At 35.6% G+C, this 14,890-nt stretch overlaps 1 protein-coding gene across 1 annotated transcript in view; it reads right to left on the bottom strand.

The window, feature by feature from the left end:
• Positions 1 to 14,890, bottom strand: part of HLCS (holocarboxylase synthetase) — a gene marked incomplete at its 5' end in the record, with an annotated part of 123,941 nt that overhangs the window by 67,915 nt on the left and 41,136 nt on the right. Inside the window, one exon of the mRNA XM_082303924.1 lies at positions 9,319 to 9,590. Coding sequence (XP_082160050.1) covers positions 9,319 to 9,590 — 272 coding nt within the window. The remainder of the gene's footprint in view (positions 1 to 9,318; positions 9,591 to 14,890) is intronic.

Below are 14,890 nucleotides of genomic sequence, written 5' to 3'. Positions count from 1 at the left end.
CTTAAAGGTCTTTTCCAACCTTAACAATTCTATGATTCTATGAACATGCAATTTAATGAATTATACAATATCCCAAAAGTATGACATAATATGTTGTTAAGCCACATTTTTAAATGCATGAAATATAAGCAATTTGTTGGATTCTGATTAGGTATTCAAAAATTATGATGATAGCAGGAAAGACTGAAAGAATGACTAAAAATAAACAAGTAAAGCAAGGCATCATAATTTGCAGATTCAGTTATGACTGTAAGCAAAATTGTTATTTAGCCTCAACAAAATACTCTGCTTTCCTCATACTCCCCCATTGTCAAACCAAAAAAAAAATAGAAATGGAACCACCACATGCTTAAGTGGAGTTATTACCAGCCTTTATGACTTCAGAAGAAACCAAACCTAAACACTATGTAAATTATCTTTCAGCAGACAATTTGCCATTTGAACAAGGGAGTATTGGGCTTTTGATCAGTAAGTGGTTTGCTAAGCACTCTGACAGCATGTAGACTTTTTCCCCAATTAATACTGCAATCTTCTTACATCCCACTTATTTTACCTTAAGCTTAACGTATTTGCTAAGAAATATTCAGTAAATACAGATAAGATTTGCTTCCCTTGAATGCTGTATTTTTACTTCCTCTTTCCTATGTCTCAGCCTCCATCTCCCTACTTTTTTTTCTCCTCTTGTTTTCTCTTCAGTATGCCTCTTCATCTTCCTCTGTGAATGGACAAACTGATGATCCATTCAAACACAGATTAAATTGAAAATGTCTATAGGATAGTTTATAATTGTATTCTGCAACTGCTTAATGTAATCTGCCATAAAAGCCTTGTGTTTGCAAAGAATCCTTTAAAATACTTTTGGGTTTTTTATGTAAGATCACATCATCAGTAAAAATAGTGTCAGTTCAAGTTTACAAAAAACATTTGGAAGTTCATCCACGTTTAACAGTTAAGCAACGAGAACAATGCCAGTAAATTCTTTTGAAAGCAACACAAGGTACAGCATTTTATAGTAATCCTGGGGATCACAAAACTGCAGTGGGGGAACCTCGCTTTTTTTACACACCATTCTACAGGCCATGACATTTTAGACTAAATGATATGAGGTGTGATAAATGCAAGCCTTCGTTTGAATACAAACAGATTCTTAAAATATTTTAACTAGGAGTATAAGTGAAAATAAATTAGGCCAGTGGGATTTAGGTAAAGGATTCAGATTCTGTGGGATTTTCTTAGTTTGCTGCTTAAGGTAGAAATCACACAAGCTTTGAAAGTTTTTGGCCCTGGAAACAATTAGGGAATTATTCTGCAATTAAATCACTATCTTCTGACTGACAGCATAAGAACAAACAAAAATCAGTGTATTTATTCTTAACACCACTAGAACAGGTGCTGTCTAAACTTCCCTAAACAGCCATGCAGTAAGTTTCTTGGCTCCTACCTTAGCTCCCATACTGTTGTAAATCCAACCTCTTTTTCTTCTTTTTTCTAACAAGGGCAAAGAGATGGAGATGTGCAAAATGGAAACTGAAAGCCATGACCTAACTTTGAGTTTCTAAGAAATCTGACTATGCTCTTATCACTGTGTAGTCAGAATGAGAAACTGGCATCTCCAGAGAATAATTCATATTTTGTGTGAGTGCACTTAGTTGTAGTTCAGCATTCAGATTTTTATTGTAGTTACAAATAAAAGTAAAGTCAAAACCTAGCACACAGCATGTTTGTCTCCATGGCTGACAACAGTGATTCTTCCTATCAGCTTCCTAAAATGATCAGACAAAAATTACTCTGTAGATGTAATTCCAAGGCTGAGTTGGGCCCTACACATCACTTAAAGCAAGTGTAATTGCCAGAGGAGTTGCCAAAGCAACACATACTGGACTCCACTTCTCCAGAATTCCCATTTTCTGAAAAAGTAGGGAGTCTGTTTGGAACTTGCATGTGTTGAATATCTCCAGCACATCTCCTTCAAAGGTCAAGTGTAACAAACGTGCAGTGCCCAGCCAAGTGGATTCTTTACTGGTTCCTAAACTGGAGCTTCCTCAGCCACACATAATGTGGGCAACCCGTTAATCAAACACATTATCAAGTCACTTAGATACCTAACTGCTATTCTGCTTTATTTGAACGCAACATCTTCAATTTATGCTTTCACTAGTCTGATGATTATAACAAGTAGAATAAAAAGGTATGGGGGAGACATGCAGATCCATGACTTGTCCAAGCCCCGAGCTACTCAACGAGGTTAATTAGGGAGGCGGAGAGGTTGTTTCATCTGGCCACATTATCAACATATCTAGTCTTAGTATGCCTTACCCTCCCCTTTTTAAATCAATGGGTCATGTCCTACACTGACTTACGCCTGTCTTTGAGTTTTTTAACTTATTACTATAAGCACGTGACTTCATTAGAGGCTATATTCTGATCTGAGCTCGGACCAGTGGCAATAAGGTGGCAGGTTTCCCAGTGCACAGAAAGCTATTTGATGAACACAAGGATACCCCTACCTGATACGTGTTCGTACTGACACTACAGAACTGACACTGTTATACTTAACAATATGCTACAAAACAATGATTGAAAAAGCATGAAAATCTCTTTCTGAATGAAGTGCAAACATCAATCTGTAAGTACTTCTACATTAATCTATAAGTACTTCTGGGTAGTTTAAGCTTAAGCGATATGTCTTTTTACTAAATAAAAGTTAAAATTCAAAGGCAGAATTGACAATCATGGAATTAGCAAATGAATAGCAATAATATACATGTACTATGTTGTAATTAATATTATAAATATATAACCATATATTATATATATTATGATGATATATTGTATTCTATTACATATATACTTTTTCAAGTTAAACCTCTTCAAAAAAAAAAAGTGATGATTTGTAACTTTAGTGTTCAATTTTTTCATCTTAATACGAAGAGTCTGTTTTAAAATGTGTGCATGAAAACAGCACTGTGTAAAACAAAACAGTAAAACGTTATTGAAATCCTTCCATCTCCATTCTTTAGCTCTCGTTTTAACTGTGCAGTCTTACGGGGTTTTCTCTCATATTTAAGGAATGATGAGTGCTCCAAGGCTACATGTGTATTCATACGACAATGCGAATTGTTCAGGAACTTCCAGCAGCAGGGTAATACAATATACTATAAGAGTTCAACGTGGGTTAATTGCTCTGCAAAACGGGTATCTTTTTTTTATGACTCAATCCCCTTTGGGAATGCCAAACCTCCCCCTGCACTGACAGAAACCGTGCAAGCGGGGGGCCCACTTCATTAACAGGAAGAAAATCTACTAATTTTACATAACAAAAAAATAAAGAGGAACATATTTTGCCTTCAGTTCCATGAAAAATCAGACACACAAGGTGCGTGACAAGAAAATAGGGACCTAATTGTTTAGCGCCCTCAAGAACTGTTCACAACAGGTGGAAAGAAAGGCACGGAAAATTGACGCAAAGGAGATGACAAATCCTAATACAGAAATCTTTCAGCAAGCATGTAATGAAAAATGGTATTGCAGAGAAGAGTCTGGGAATGGCACAGAACCAAATCAGTGCCAAAAACTTCCGAATTCCTCCCTTTCTACAGGCGAGGAAGGGAACAGACTCTTGGCTGTATTACAAAAATTCCTGCATGATCTTTTGTTATCAGGCTGAAGGACAGCTTTCTCTAACACTGGATGATGCAAAACACTACCAATAAGTGAATGGAAGAATAAAATATGAAATCTTATACATTTAAAACTAAATCAGCAAAAATTACTGTTGAAATTAATTTGATTTAAGGGAAACAAACATATTCTGTTATTTGAGCTAATCTTTATCACCAAAGGAAGGCACAAAGTATTGAATATAAAAAAACCCTTGAGGAAAACAAGCACGGAAGCAGCTATTCCCATGCACTAACTTTCTTCTTTTGAGAATAAAAAGCCCTTCAACCCTATAAATAAAAATAATGGAAGTTTAAAAGCTAGTAACCCCAATGATGTAAAGAACAAAGGAAGATGGCACTATATCAAGGCTAAGTTAAATGAGAGGGATGTAGATTAAAAGCATAAAATGCCTTGAAGACCAAGTCTATCGCCACTAGTATCTAACTTCAGTTTTTAGGCTAAACATTCATCAAGCAAAGGATTCCTATCCCACACTACAGTTTGACATACAAACAAAACCAAGGGATCTAAGCTTTCAAAAGCAGTATGAACTATTGCGAGAGCTCTCTGCACAAAGTACTCATTATCCAAACTGATAAAATATTTTTGGTTATGTATCTGTAGAAAAGATTATGTATAAAATGCATACACCACTTAAATGCAATTGACCAATTTATCAGCACACATTTTTTAAACATCCAACAACAATGCCTATTTCCTGAAAGAAAGGCATCCTTCCTGCCCACCATGGTATTTTCCAGCTCTCCAACATGCATTCTTGAGGGAAAAGGGTGTAGGGGGTTAATTTTTACAAACTTAATGTTGGTGATAAAACATTTATTTATAGCAGACTATTAACGTACGAGGATAGTCTCACCATGCTAAAAGACAAAGATTACTCTTTGAAGACTTTGCACTCCAACAACCCATACATCTTCAAGAGAGGAAACCACAAGGCCCGTGACACAGCTTGCAGTTGGTTTTGACTATTACAGCAGAACGGCTTCCTCCAGCCACCTGAGCCTAGATTATGAGACACAGCTAGCTAAAATAATATTAAAAGTAGTAAACAATTTTCATAGCTTTTAAGAAAATGGTCAATCAAGTTGAGCCAATAGTTGTAAGAATAATAATTCCGGCTTGTAGTTACAGTCCTAGAGGAATTCTGAGGCAAGTATCTGAGAGGGGAGGCTTTAAACAGGTACGCCTGATGATAGAATGAAAACAAGCACTGTGACTGTATGGCATATTTTGCAAAAGCCACGTTAATGCCAAGTTTCTATCTTCAAACCACACTTCAACCCACTCCCCACAACTTATCTGATTTTAATTTGTTTTTTAAAAAGATATGGTTTAAACAGGGGATAAGGGAGATCACCGAGGTGCATGGAATGACTAAATACGAGGCCACTGTTTACATAGAATAAAACATCACAAAGACTTGAAAAAAAAAATCATTAAGTACAAAATACAGTTTGTCAATCTCAATTTGTTTGCTTGTGCCTCTGAAGTGCCATTCCAATCTCCTTCAACTATACGCTGCTCTTACTTTTCACTAACTCATACCTGCATTAGCAGCACGCATATTTGAATACAACTAAAACAAAGGCTTTAAAATAAGCTGAGTCCTAATGCCCACTTTCCAAAATTAAGAGCTGTAGTACGATTTTAAAAAATTCAACAGTATGAATCTAGAAAAGCATAAAAAAAAACCCTAAAAGGGCACCAACAATGTAAAGTACTTTGTTTTTCAAAGCTTTTTAACTGTTTGGAAATGTTAATTCTAAACTGACATTTTATTTAAATATCCTATTCAGCAATTACGAAAGCAACTTCGTCCCACATTTTATTTCCACTAAAATTCACCATTTTTGTGCCAAACTCTTCTTAACATGGCACTTTGTGCTTCTTAAGTATTGGGGCAAAGGGATCCACGATGGCATTTCATATAGAATATATCACATGCTGGCTTAATCATCTAAACATCAAAACAGGATATAAGGTGCCAGTAAAGAATAAAACTGAAATGTATATCTAATTAATTTATTCTTTAACGAAATGCTTGTGAAACCACTCCAGTCAATTAGAGTGTGCTAGAACTATTTCTTTATCTCAAGTCTTGTGAGTCTAATAAGTATATCTCTACAATGTAACGCTTGTATCACTGTACCAGATGCATCCTCAAAAATAACGGTTTCATCTTAAATCATGCAATCCCAGGCATGCTCCGAGGAGAGGAGACAGAGAGAGTGGAGCTGCTTCTGGCAAGGTTAACCTGTTCAGGTGGCATTAGGATAAATATCCTTGAAGACAAGGTTTCTGAAATGAAACTTACAGAAAGAATTTCCTTTTAGAGAAAAATCAATCTTCTAATCTTTGGTAAGGGTTTTAAATTTTAGTTTAAGAAATAAAAATGGAAATCCTTTTTAAAATAGTCTCAAATGATTAAAATAAAGCTTTTAACATTAAATCATAAAAGCAATCTTGATCATTTAAAACTCTATGACATTTAAACAAATCTTTATTTTACAATTGGACTAATGCCATTTAATTTTAGATACCTACAGGTGAATTCACACTTAGTTTGTTACCTTAGGACACATAAACGTATGCCAGTGATAATACAGTGTATATGTTAATACGCAAACCACCAAGACCTGCCATCTGGAGAGTTAATGAACAATCAAGGGATCCCAAATTAAAAAAAGAATTTTCCCTTAGAATCTTTAGGACAACACTGTCAAGTTCAATCTATTCACTTAACCTCCAGAATCAATTTTTCAAACTTTATGACAGGTCTAATAGTTTCCACCTGTTTCTCTTGCTTGACTTTTGACTGGCACGTTACCAGCCAGGGTGGAAATGCAGACAAAGGCCCCTATTAGGCTCCGGCTGTTTCTCTACTGTGAGGTCGCTCAGCCATTAAATTAGTTCCAGCCCACTTTCTCCTTCCACGTCTTAATTTTTGGGGGGTATGAAAGTTTGAGGAAGTGGAAAGGAAGAGAGACAAAAGTTTGATATTCTGTTGGTGGGAAAGGTATAAGAAAATCTACAGTTACTGAAGTTAAATGCTAAATTTATTTATAATTTACTAACTAAATAATTTACTAAATTTACTACTAATCACACTAATTAAGTTCCTGAGGTGTCTGTATCATATTTTCAATCATCACAAAATTTGTAAATTTGAGACACCTAAGACAGTCTATCATGCAATGGGCTTATTGCGATACACGATTACATAAACACGGTATTGCAATTTTTTTCTGGGAATCACAAATGATCGATAGGTACCTGTTTTTTGTTCAAGCAAACAAACTCTTTTTTCCTGAGATATGTTTTCCTGTCATTCAGAATTGGCAATTAGAAAAAAGTGACATACGCATATCCTAACAAATTCATATTGGTTCATTTGGAAGTACCTTAAAAACCTGACAACCTTTTTCTTCAATAAAAATTACCTAGTAGGTACTTCCATCAGCTTCTAGTGATTTATGAAATGTTATCATCTGTGAAGTCTCAAGGTACTTTGCTGAATTGCAAATCCCATGGACTACATTATGCTGTTATCCATGACAACAAAGTATTTACAATAACCTAATAACATCAACCATAATACTTAAAGATTTTAACTTATTAAAACAAAGGTCTTTCTGTAAGATAAATTTAATTTTTCAAATTATGATCTGACTAGGATCGTCTTCCCGGTATAAGCTACTTAGAGCCAGGACTTCTAGTTTACATCCTACCCGAAAACTGACTACTCGAGCTGCATCATGACGGGGAAAATCTTGAAGACCTACATCCGTAAACACTTCATTACATTTGGGCTACTTAATGTAAAAAAGCAACCTGAGTGCTGACCACTCTGCTGGTACAGCACTTTAAATATAAGAGAGTAAAGGTTCCACTGTCATTGAAAAACCAAGACCACTTCTCTTGGCTCCCTTGCCTTTCTTGATAATATAATCATATATAAATTGGCCAGACATGATTCCATTCAGCTTGTGATATCTAAATAAATTCACAAAACTCTGAATTATATACTTCAGCTTACTGAGATGTGTGAATAATGTTACTGAGACCCACCACCACAATGCAACTGTCAGAGAAGAAAGGTCTTGACCTATTAAATTATCACTTTGTCGGTTTCTTGACAGTACTTCTGCTTTCAATCCAATGGGCTGAACACGCTGTGAATACTAAAAATTAAGAAGCAACTGATACAAATGATTCTATAAAATAACTCTCTTCTTTGTGGCCTGTTATTGAACCAGCATGTCTGTCTACATCCAAAAGCCATTGCAAAATCAGTTGCAGGACAAGGATGTAGGTCTGGGGGAAGGCGAGTGGCAAAATCAGATAGCAACATTTTTTTAATGTGTGTGCACATGAGTACATATGCACACACAAATAATACTTCGGAATGAAAAGAAATTTGCATTTGATTCCAACTGTCTCTAAATTGCAATATTTTAGCACAAATTATGATTTGTAAATTCCATCACAGTGTCAACTCTAAGACTACAAACTGATTTACTTTAATACTGTTATAATGCATCCTCATTCACAGATTTTCTATGCCTATATTCTAAAACAAATCACCTTTATTACTTGCAAGAAGGCATATTCTGTAACTTATATCGGTCTCACAATTTAGGCTCTCTAGCTGAGAACTAAAGCTATTATTGCTGCTTAACTAATCAGCTACAATAACATTCAAGATGATATAACTGATGATGTTGATTAAGAAAAAAATCTAAAACAAAATTCCTGAGGTTATTTTCAACAGTAAAATTCATCTGCAATTTCTGCAGATATTTTAACACTGATACTCAAAAGTAGCTGTCAAGAAAAGTTATAGCTGCAGGTAGAAACACACATAGAAAAATCCATCCTGAAGAGCAAGAACGTCCCAAAGACAGTTTTTTCCGTCAGACTATTTCACGAAACATAACAGTATAGTCTTTGTACACAGACTCCAACTTAAGATTTAGTAACTGTGATTTTCATATCGCTTAATCCCATTCAAAACTCTAATGAACTACCTTCTCAAAGGTATCCCACAACTCATTCACAAGGGTCATCTACGTGATGATGAAAGAATGCCTAGCATAACCCTAATCGATGTTTAAAAAAACCCCAACAAACCACTAAAGAGCATTTTAGTGAAATATTCAGTAAAAGGAATGAGAGAAAACAGTAATGTTTAAATCAAGGCCACAATCTACTTGGCGTCGCTTTTGTCAAATAACTAGCTTAGAAAATAACTTGTACTAGAATATGCATATAAATCTCCTAAATATGTATATTTAATACCTTAAACATTCCTATGGTGATGTTCATGCTTTACAAGAGGAATAATGATTAAACTCCACTGTCAAGTTAAAAGTTGTCACACTCAGATTTTCCCACCCTTTATATGGCTTGGTATTTCATACATTATCAATTAATATTCTATGAACACAAAGATCTCTATATTGTGTCCTACCTAGAAGATAATCAGCTTTTTTTTTTTTTTTTTTTACTTTGGCTAGCTCATAGGCAACAAATAAACCAAAGAGAAAAAAGTTTCTTTCTGAACATTGTGTGTTACTATAATTGTGAATTCCAGATCAGAAAGCTTATTCGGTATGGTCTAGATCGCTGTCTTACCCATCTAGAAGATTCATTGTTGTTGTGGTAACTTCAGTAAAAAGAAGAATCTTTCCAAGCTTCTTTGTTTGAAGATTCTGTTGATAGGTCTTCAGGCTGAAATGTTCTGATGAGAAGCTTCCCATCTCAGTGATGACTTGCATGAAAGATGGAGTTATCTCCATTTTTGATTCACAGGATGAAACAAATTTAAGAGACACTTTGCTGGATGCTCTTAATCCTTCAGCATCTACATTTCCCTCAAGCCATTTCAGAAAAGCAAGATGGACTTCCTGTGGGCAAGGGAAATAAAATAAGGCATAGAAATAAAGACCACTATATGTGAAGACATACAAACATTCTTCCAAGAACATTTTTATTCAAGCAATAATCTTCTACTTCAAAATAGGAAAATTAACTCAATTTCCTCTTCAAAGATCAACTTCTGCTTCTTGTTCTAGTCCAGCCTGGCCTGACTACCTGGTGCTCTCTTTCTAGACTTGAGACCATGCTCCTTTGCAGATTAATTCGGCTTAATCTTTCCCTATAACAGGGTTTGTAGTGGTTCTCCTAGATACCGAAGCATGGAGTGCACACATTCATCTGTATTATGCAGGTTCTTCAAAATGCAAACTTTCTCTGCTGGAAGCCGTTTAGTCCATCACTAAGACTCGATTTGAAGGATAAAGCAGCAGCTAAGAAAAAAATTTACTGATTTCTCAGCGGAATAACTGCTAAAAGGACTCGTGCCTTCAGCTAACGGAAGCTTTGCTACTATAACCTTAAATATAGACAAAAGTGACTGTTAATTAGCTAGCTAAAAAAGAAACATGTAAGTCAAGAATGCACACAACTAAAAAAATTCTATCATCAGTGTATGAAATGCAGTTATATGTATGCTCTGTCGTCCTTGTCCCAGCTAATGCACAACTACTACACATTTCTGTGCAAAAGATTTAAAATGTGAAATATACATTTACATGTTTATAAAATTTTATATATCTACACACCAAAACTTTGATTTTTCTCTCCTTTATTTTAGGTTATTCAGAAATACATTTTTTTGCACATGAAACGAGGAGATGAATTACTGGGATTATTACCTGTCTGGTGACACCCTGAAACAACTGTTACACATTCACAGAACTCTTTCTGGAGATACCTAATGCTGTTCTGAGAGATTTGTTAGGAAACATTTGCCATGTCTTCAGAAATGGTAAGTTAACAGCCCACGAACACAGATGCTGGGACTTCTTTTTTGGTAAGTGTGTAGCTTAGATTTCGAAGAGCTCTCTTTCTAGAGACAAAGTGGTCTTTTATATGATATATGATACCACAAAAATTGTGTATTCTGTTCTACTGAAAATAATGTACTAGTGATTCTTGCCCTCAAATTTTTAAGAGGAAGACATTTGACTTTTAAATAAAAAACTTCTAACCAAATATATGCCTCTCCTTCCCATTACTGCCATATCTGGGAACCAGAATACGAGTGTTTCCTATGTGAGTGCTGAAGACAGGACTAAGCTCTCTTGCCCTTGAACAAGATGTTCCTGAGCTCCAGCCCAACTCTTTAAAACCCACAAACTGCAATTAAGAGCAAACTTCCTATAAATAGTTATCTATCCAAGGCATTACTCCAATTTTCCAAATCCCATTGTTATATCTTAAGAAGGAATCAGAAAAGTGGTCCTGTTCCTAACACCTTTCTGTAGATTTTCCATCCTCAGCAACTACTCATTAACAAGTTTCACACCAACACTGCTTCTTGTGTGACATTCTTTGTATGCTGAATGTTAGCAGACTTACCGGTTTGCGGCCCTATAGTATGGGCAGTAGAGTATAACACTAAGAAAGGAATAGTCTCTTTCCATATGCAATCAGACACTAGCTTCTAAGCCCCAGGACGATCTAAGAGTGGCTCAGTAGCTAAATTTTAGTTACAGAGAAATTACTTCTCATTTCTTGGTTTTCTAAAGCTCCGTCTGAACTCTTTCCATCTAACTTCTTGGATAAAACATGCTTTGAATATTTTCTTCCTATTTTTTTTTTTGCATGTGCATCATAAATGATGATGTGGCATTAAAGGTTTTTATGAGTTTCTTTGACTTGATCTGCACGACGCACTTGTATCTTCACTTACTGTAAAACCATAGCTTTGACAGACTGCTGCTGAATTCTTTACACACTATCCTACTTGTTTTACACACACACACACACACACACAGACTAACTTATTAGCTGTAAGTGACATTTAGAAAAATTACAGCTTTCATTCTTGTGAGGGAGTATATGGAAACTGCTTAATCAGAAATTGCATTTTCCTATTGCTTTCCAAACACAGAAATTCACTTAGCATAATTGAGCATGCAAGTCCTAGACACAAAACCGTAATTTTAACTTACATAAGGACAGGTTTACAGACTTACAGAAACAGACATTAAGTTAAAAAACAAAGGTGCTTAAAGTATTATTACATTCTAAACAAACAATAAAAGTGCTCGATACTACGCGTCAGAAAGTCTGGTGTACTTTTGCCACAGCATACTTTCTGAAAAGACTCAAATAGCATATATTTATGTGTGATGTTACATTATTACAAATATGCCACACAATTCCTACCATTTATCCTCAAGTATATTCTTTCAGGTGATTTTTTTCCCCCCATAAGTTTTAGGTTTACTTCTTGATTTAATTTGCTTGTTTCTAACACAGACTGAACCATTTAAGAATTGTTACATGTGTATAATTATGAAGCTAATTTTTCCCATAATGTACACGTTTATTGAGCTGATCAAAAATATAAACATGAGTAATACATAATCAAGAACAGCATTTGATTTTTACAAATTCCTAAAAAATGTTTTTACATTTTTAACAAAGTAAAGTTTCAAGTGCTGTCCAAGTACACGCTATAAAAATTAATTTTCACTGTAAGAACCTCCTTCACACAAAGTTACAGAAACACAGATGCTGAACCAATGCATACCGGCACACAGAGAAGCACATTTTTGTATAATGAAATAAACATATTATATTGGCTCTTGCTGAGATGGAGTTAATTTTACCCATAGCAGCCCCCACAGTGCTGTGCTTTGTATTGGTAGCTAGAAAGGTGTTGATAACACACCAGTGTTTCGGCTACTTGCTCACACAGCATCAAAGCCATCTCTCCAACATTTCCCCCCTCACCAGCAGGCTGGGGGTGGGCAAGATCTTGGGAGCTGACCAAAGTGACCAAAGGGATATTCCATACCATATGATGCCTGCTCAGCAATAAAAGCTAAGAGAAAGAAGGAGGGGGGCATTCGTTATTTATGACGTTCGTCTTCCTGAGCAACCGCTACGTGTACTGACGTCCTACTTCCCGGGAAGTGGCTGGACATCTCCTCCTGCCGGGAAGCAGAGAATAAATCTTTTGTTTTCCTTTGCTTCCACACGTGGCCTTTGCTTTTGCTTTATTAAATTGCCTTTATCTTGAGGTTTTTTTCCATCTTATTTTCTCCCCTCGCCCCCATCCTGCTGAGGAGGGGAGTGATAGAGCAGCTTGGTAGGCACCTGGCGTCCAGCCAAGGTTAACCCACCACACATATACAAGAAGTCAGGGTTAACCTCTGCTTCAACTCCATTCGAAAGGAATATAATCACGTCAGAACCCAAACTGTGTGATTTGTTGCTAAGTTCAGGATTCAGCTTTTAATTCAAAACCTATCCCCAGCTGCATCCGCCGTTCTGCAGCAACCTCTGGTGGCCATTTACATGAAAAGTGTTGGTTCAGGAACAGTCTGAGCCTTCCACACCTCTGGGACCAGATCAGGTGTGTCAAGCAAGGCACCCAACACAAGGTAAGGGAATACCCAAACTCCTGGCCGCTGCTTACCCTGACCCTTAACAAAATCCTAAAACATGCAGGTACAAGCTTGAAATGCATATGCAATCAAAAAAGCTGTTGCTGTTACATATTCAGGCACCGACAATTTCTGCAGCTACTCACACATACAATCATACTAAAATCTGTATTATGCATATCATCAGTAACATACTTTGTAAATATAACTACTACACTCGCTTTAGGGTGGCACAAATATATTCTGGAATTGTTACTCATCATTACTGCATCAGTTTTGGATAGGAGAACTGAAGTCAAGTGAAATTTAATTTCCTAAAAAACTGTTCATTTTTCAAATCATATTTTATATGTACATTCTCTAAAGCAGAGTTATTGCCTTCTTTCTTAAAGAATGAAATTTGACATGTCAACCAAACAAGTTGGCGACAAGAGAGCTAATCAGCTTTTCACAGTTAAAATAATCCACCACAAATTTAATATTAATAACGAGAAAAATTTTCTACCCATATTTTAAATGGTAAAAGCAGTATATATTTTCAATGCATTGTAAAAAACAATTACCAAAAGCAGAAAAGCACTAAACCATCAGGAACTACCCACCACTTCTCACTAACAAATTCTCCCCCAGCACTCCAAAGCAAAACTTAACTCATCCCGGAGAGAAGGATGGAGAAATATGCAATTTCAAAGCAGTGACAGCCTCACTGATCCGGTACCCAGGGATAAGGAGATCAACCAGCAGAATTTGGATTGTCAGACTGAAAGTGTCACTAAATGAAAAGTTGTTTTGAGTGGGTAGGGAGATATTGTGGATTTTGATTCACAAAATTCATAGAGAGTTAAGCTATTACATATACTCTCAGTTCCTCCACTGATCAGTAGAAAGGTTTATTAGGGGTCACTGTATCAAGGATTGGAGGACTGACATTGCAAGTTGTTGAACTAAAGTTTAAATGGTAATTGTAACGTAAAGAAGGAAGAGTAAAAGCTGTATTTTTTTATGATTTAACATCTGCTTTCTATGATTTTTAGAGTTTGGCCAGGTGTGTGAAGAAGCTGCTATGTAACAGAAGTTTTCTTTTGCTGTTTAAAATTCTTTTTATTTTCATAATCATTAGTTTCACTTTTTCCTAATGCTTACTTAGTGGTTGAAATTGAACAAAAAGGAGAAAAGAAGGAGACATAAGAGACAAAAAACAGCTGCATATGGACCCTTCTCTGTTGTAGTATAAAATAACAGAAAATTACAGCTCCTGACAGAGATTTTATTTGCACCTGGGCCTTAGCAACCAATAAGACTCACACACAAAGTACATAAACTTTCAGTTATAATGGTTCAAAATAATCCCAAATCCAAGACTTCATTCTTACTTTCTATTTATATATATATATAATTTTGATGTATTTTCTTATTTTTATACATATGTTCATATACACACACAGATATATGCAAATATCTCTCTCATTGGGCATATTTGGGAGCTACTTTTTTCTACCAAACTCTGTGATGATAGATGTTAAACTCTGTATCAATGGAATTCTTTGTTAAGACAAAATTCAGTTACAGCCTAAATTCATTTGGTTTCTATTAAAAACATGGAGGTGAAACTAAATGAAAGCTAAAAATATAATGCCACAAAACAAACAAACGTTATACATCAGTCAGCTCTCTCCTTTCTTGGGAGGAAAAATAAGACAATTTTAACTACCGATGTTCTAACCGATGACTCAATATTGTGACTA

This window comes from Platalea leucorodia (assembly GCF_965183815.1).
Source record: "Platalea leucorodia genome assembly, chromosome: 2".
NCBI lineage: Eukaryota > Metazoa > Chordata > Aves > Pelecaniformes > Threskiornithidae > Platalea > Platalea leucorodia.
Note: the sequence above shows the minus strand (reverse complement) of the source record. Positions and strands in the feature narration are given on the sequence as shown.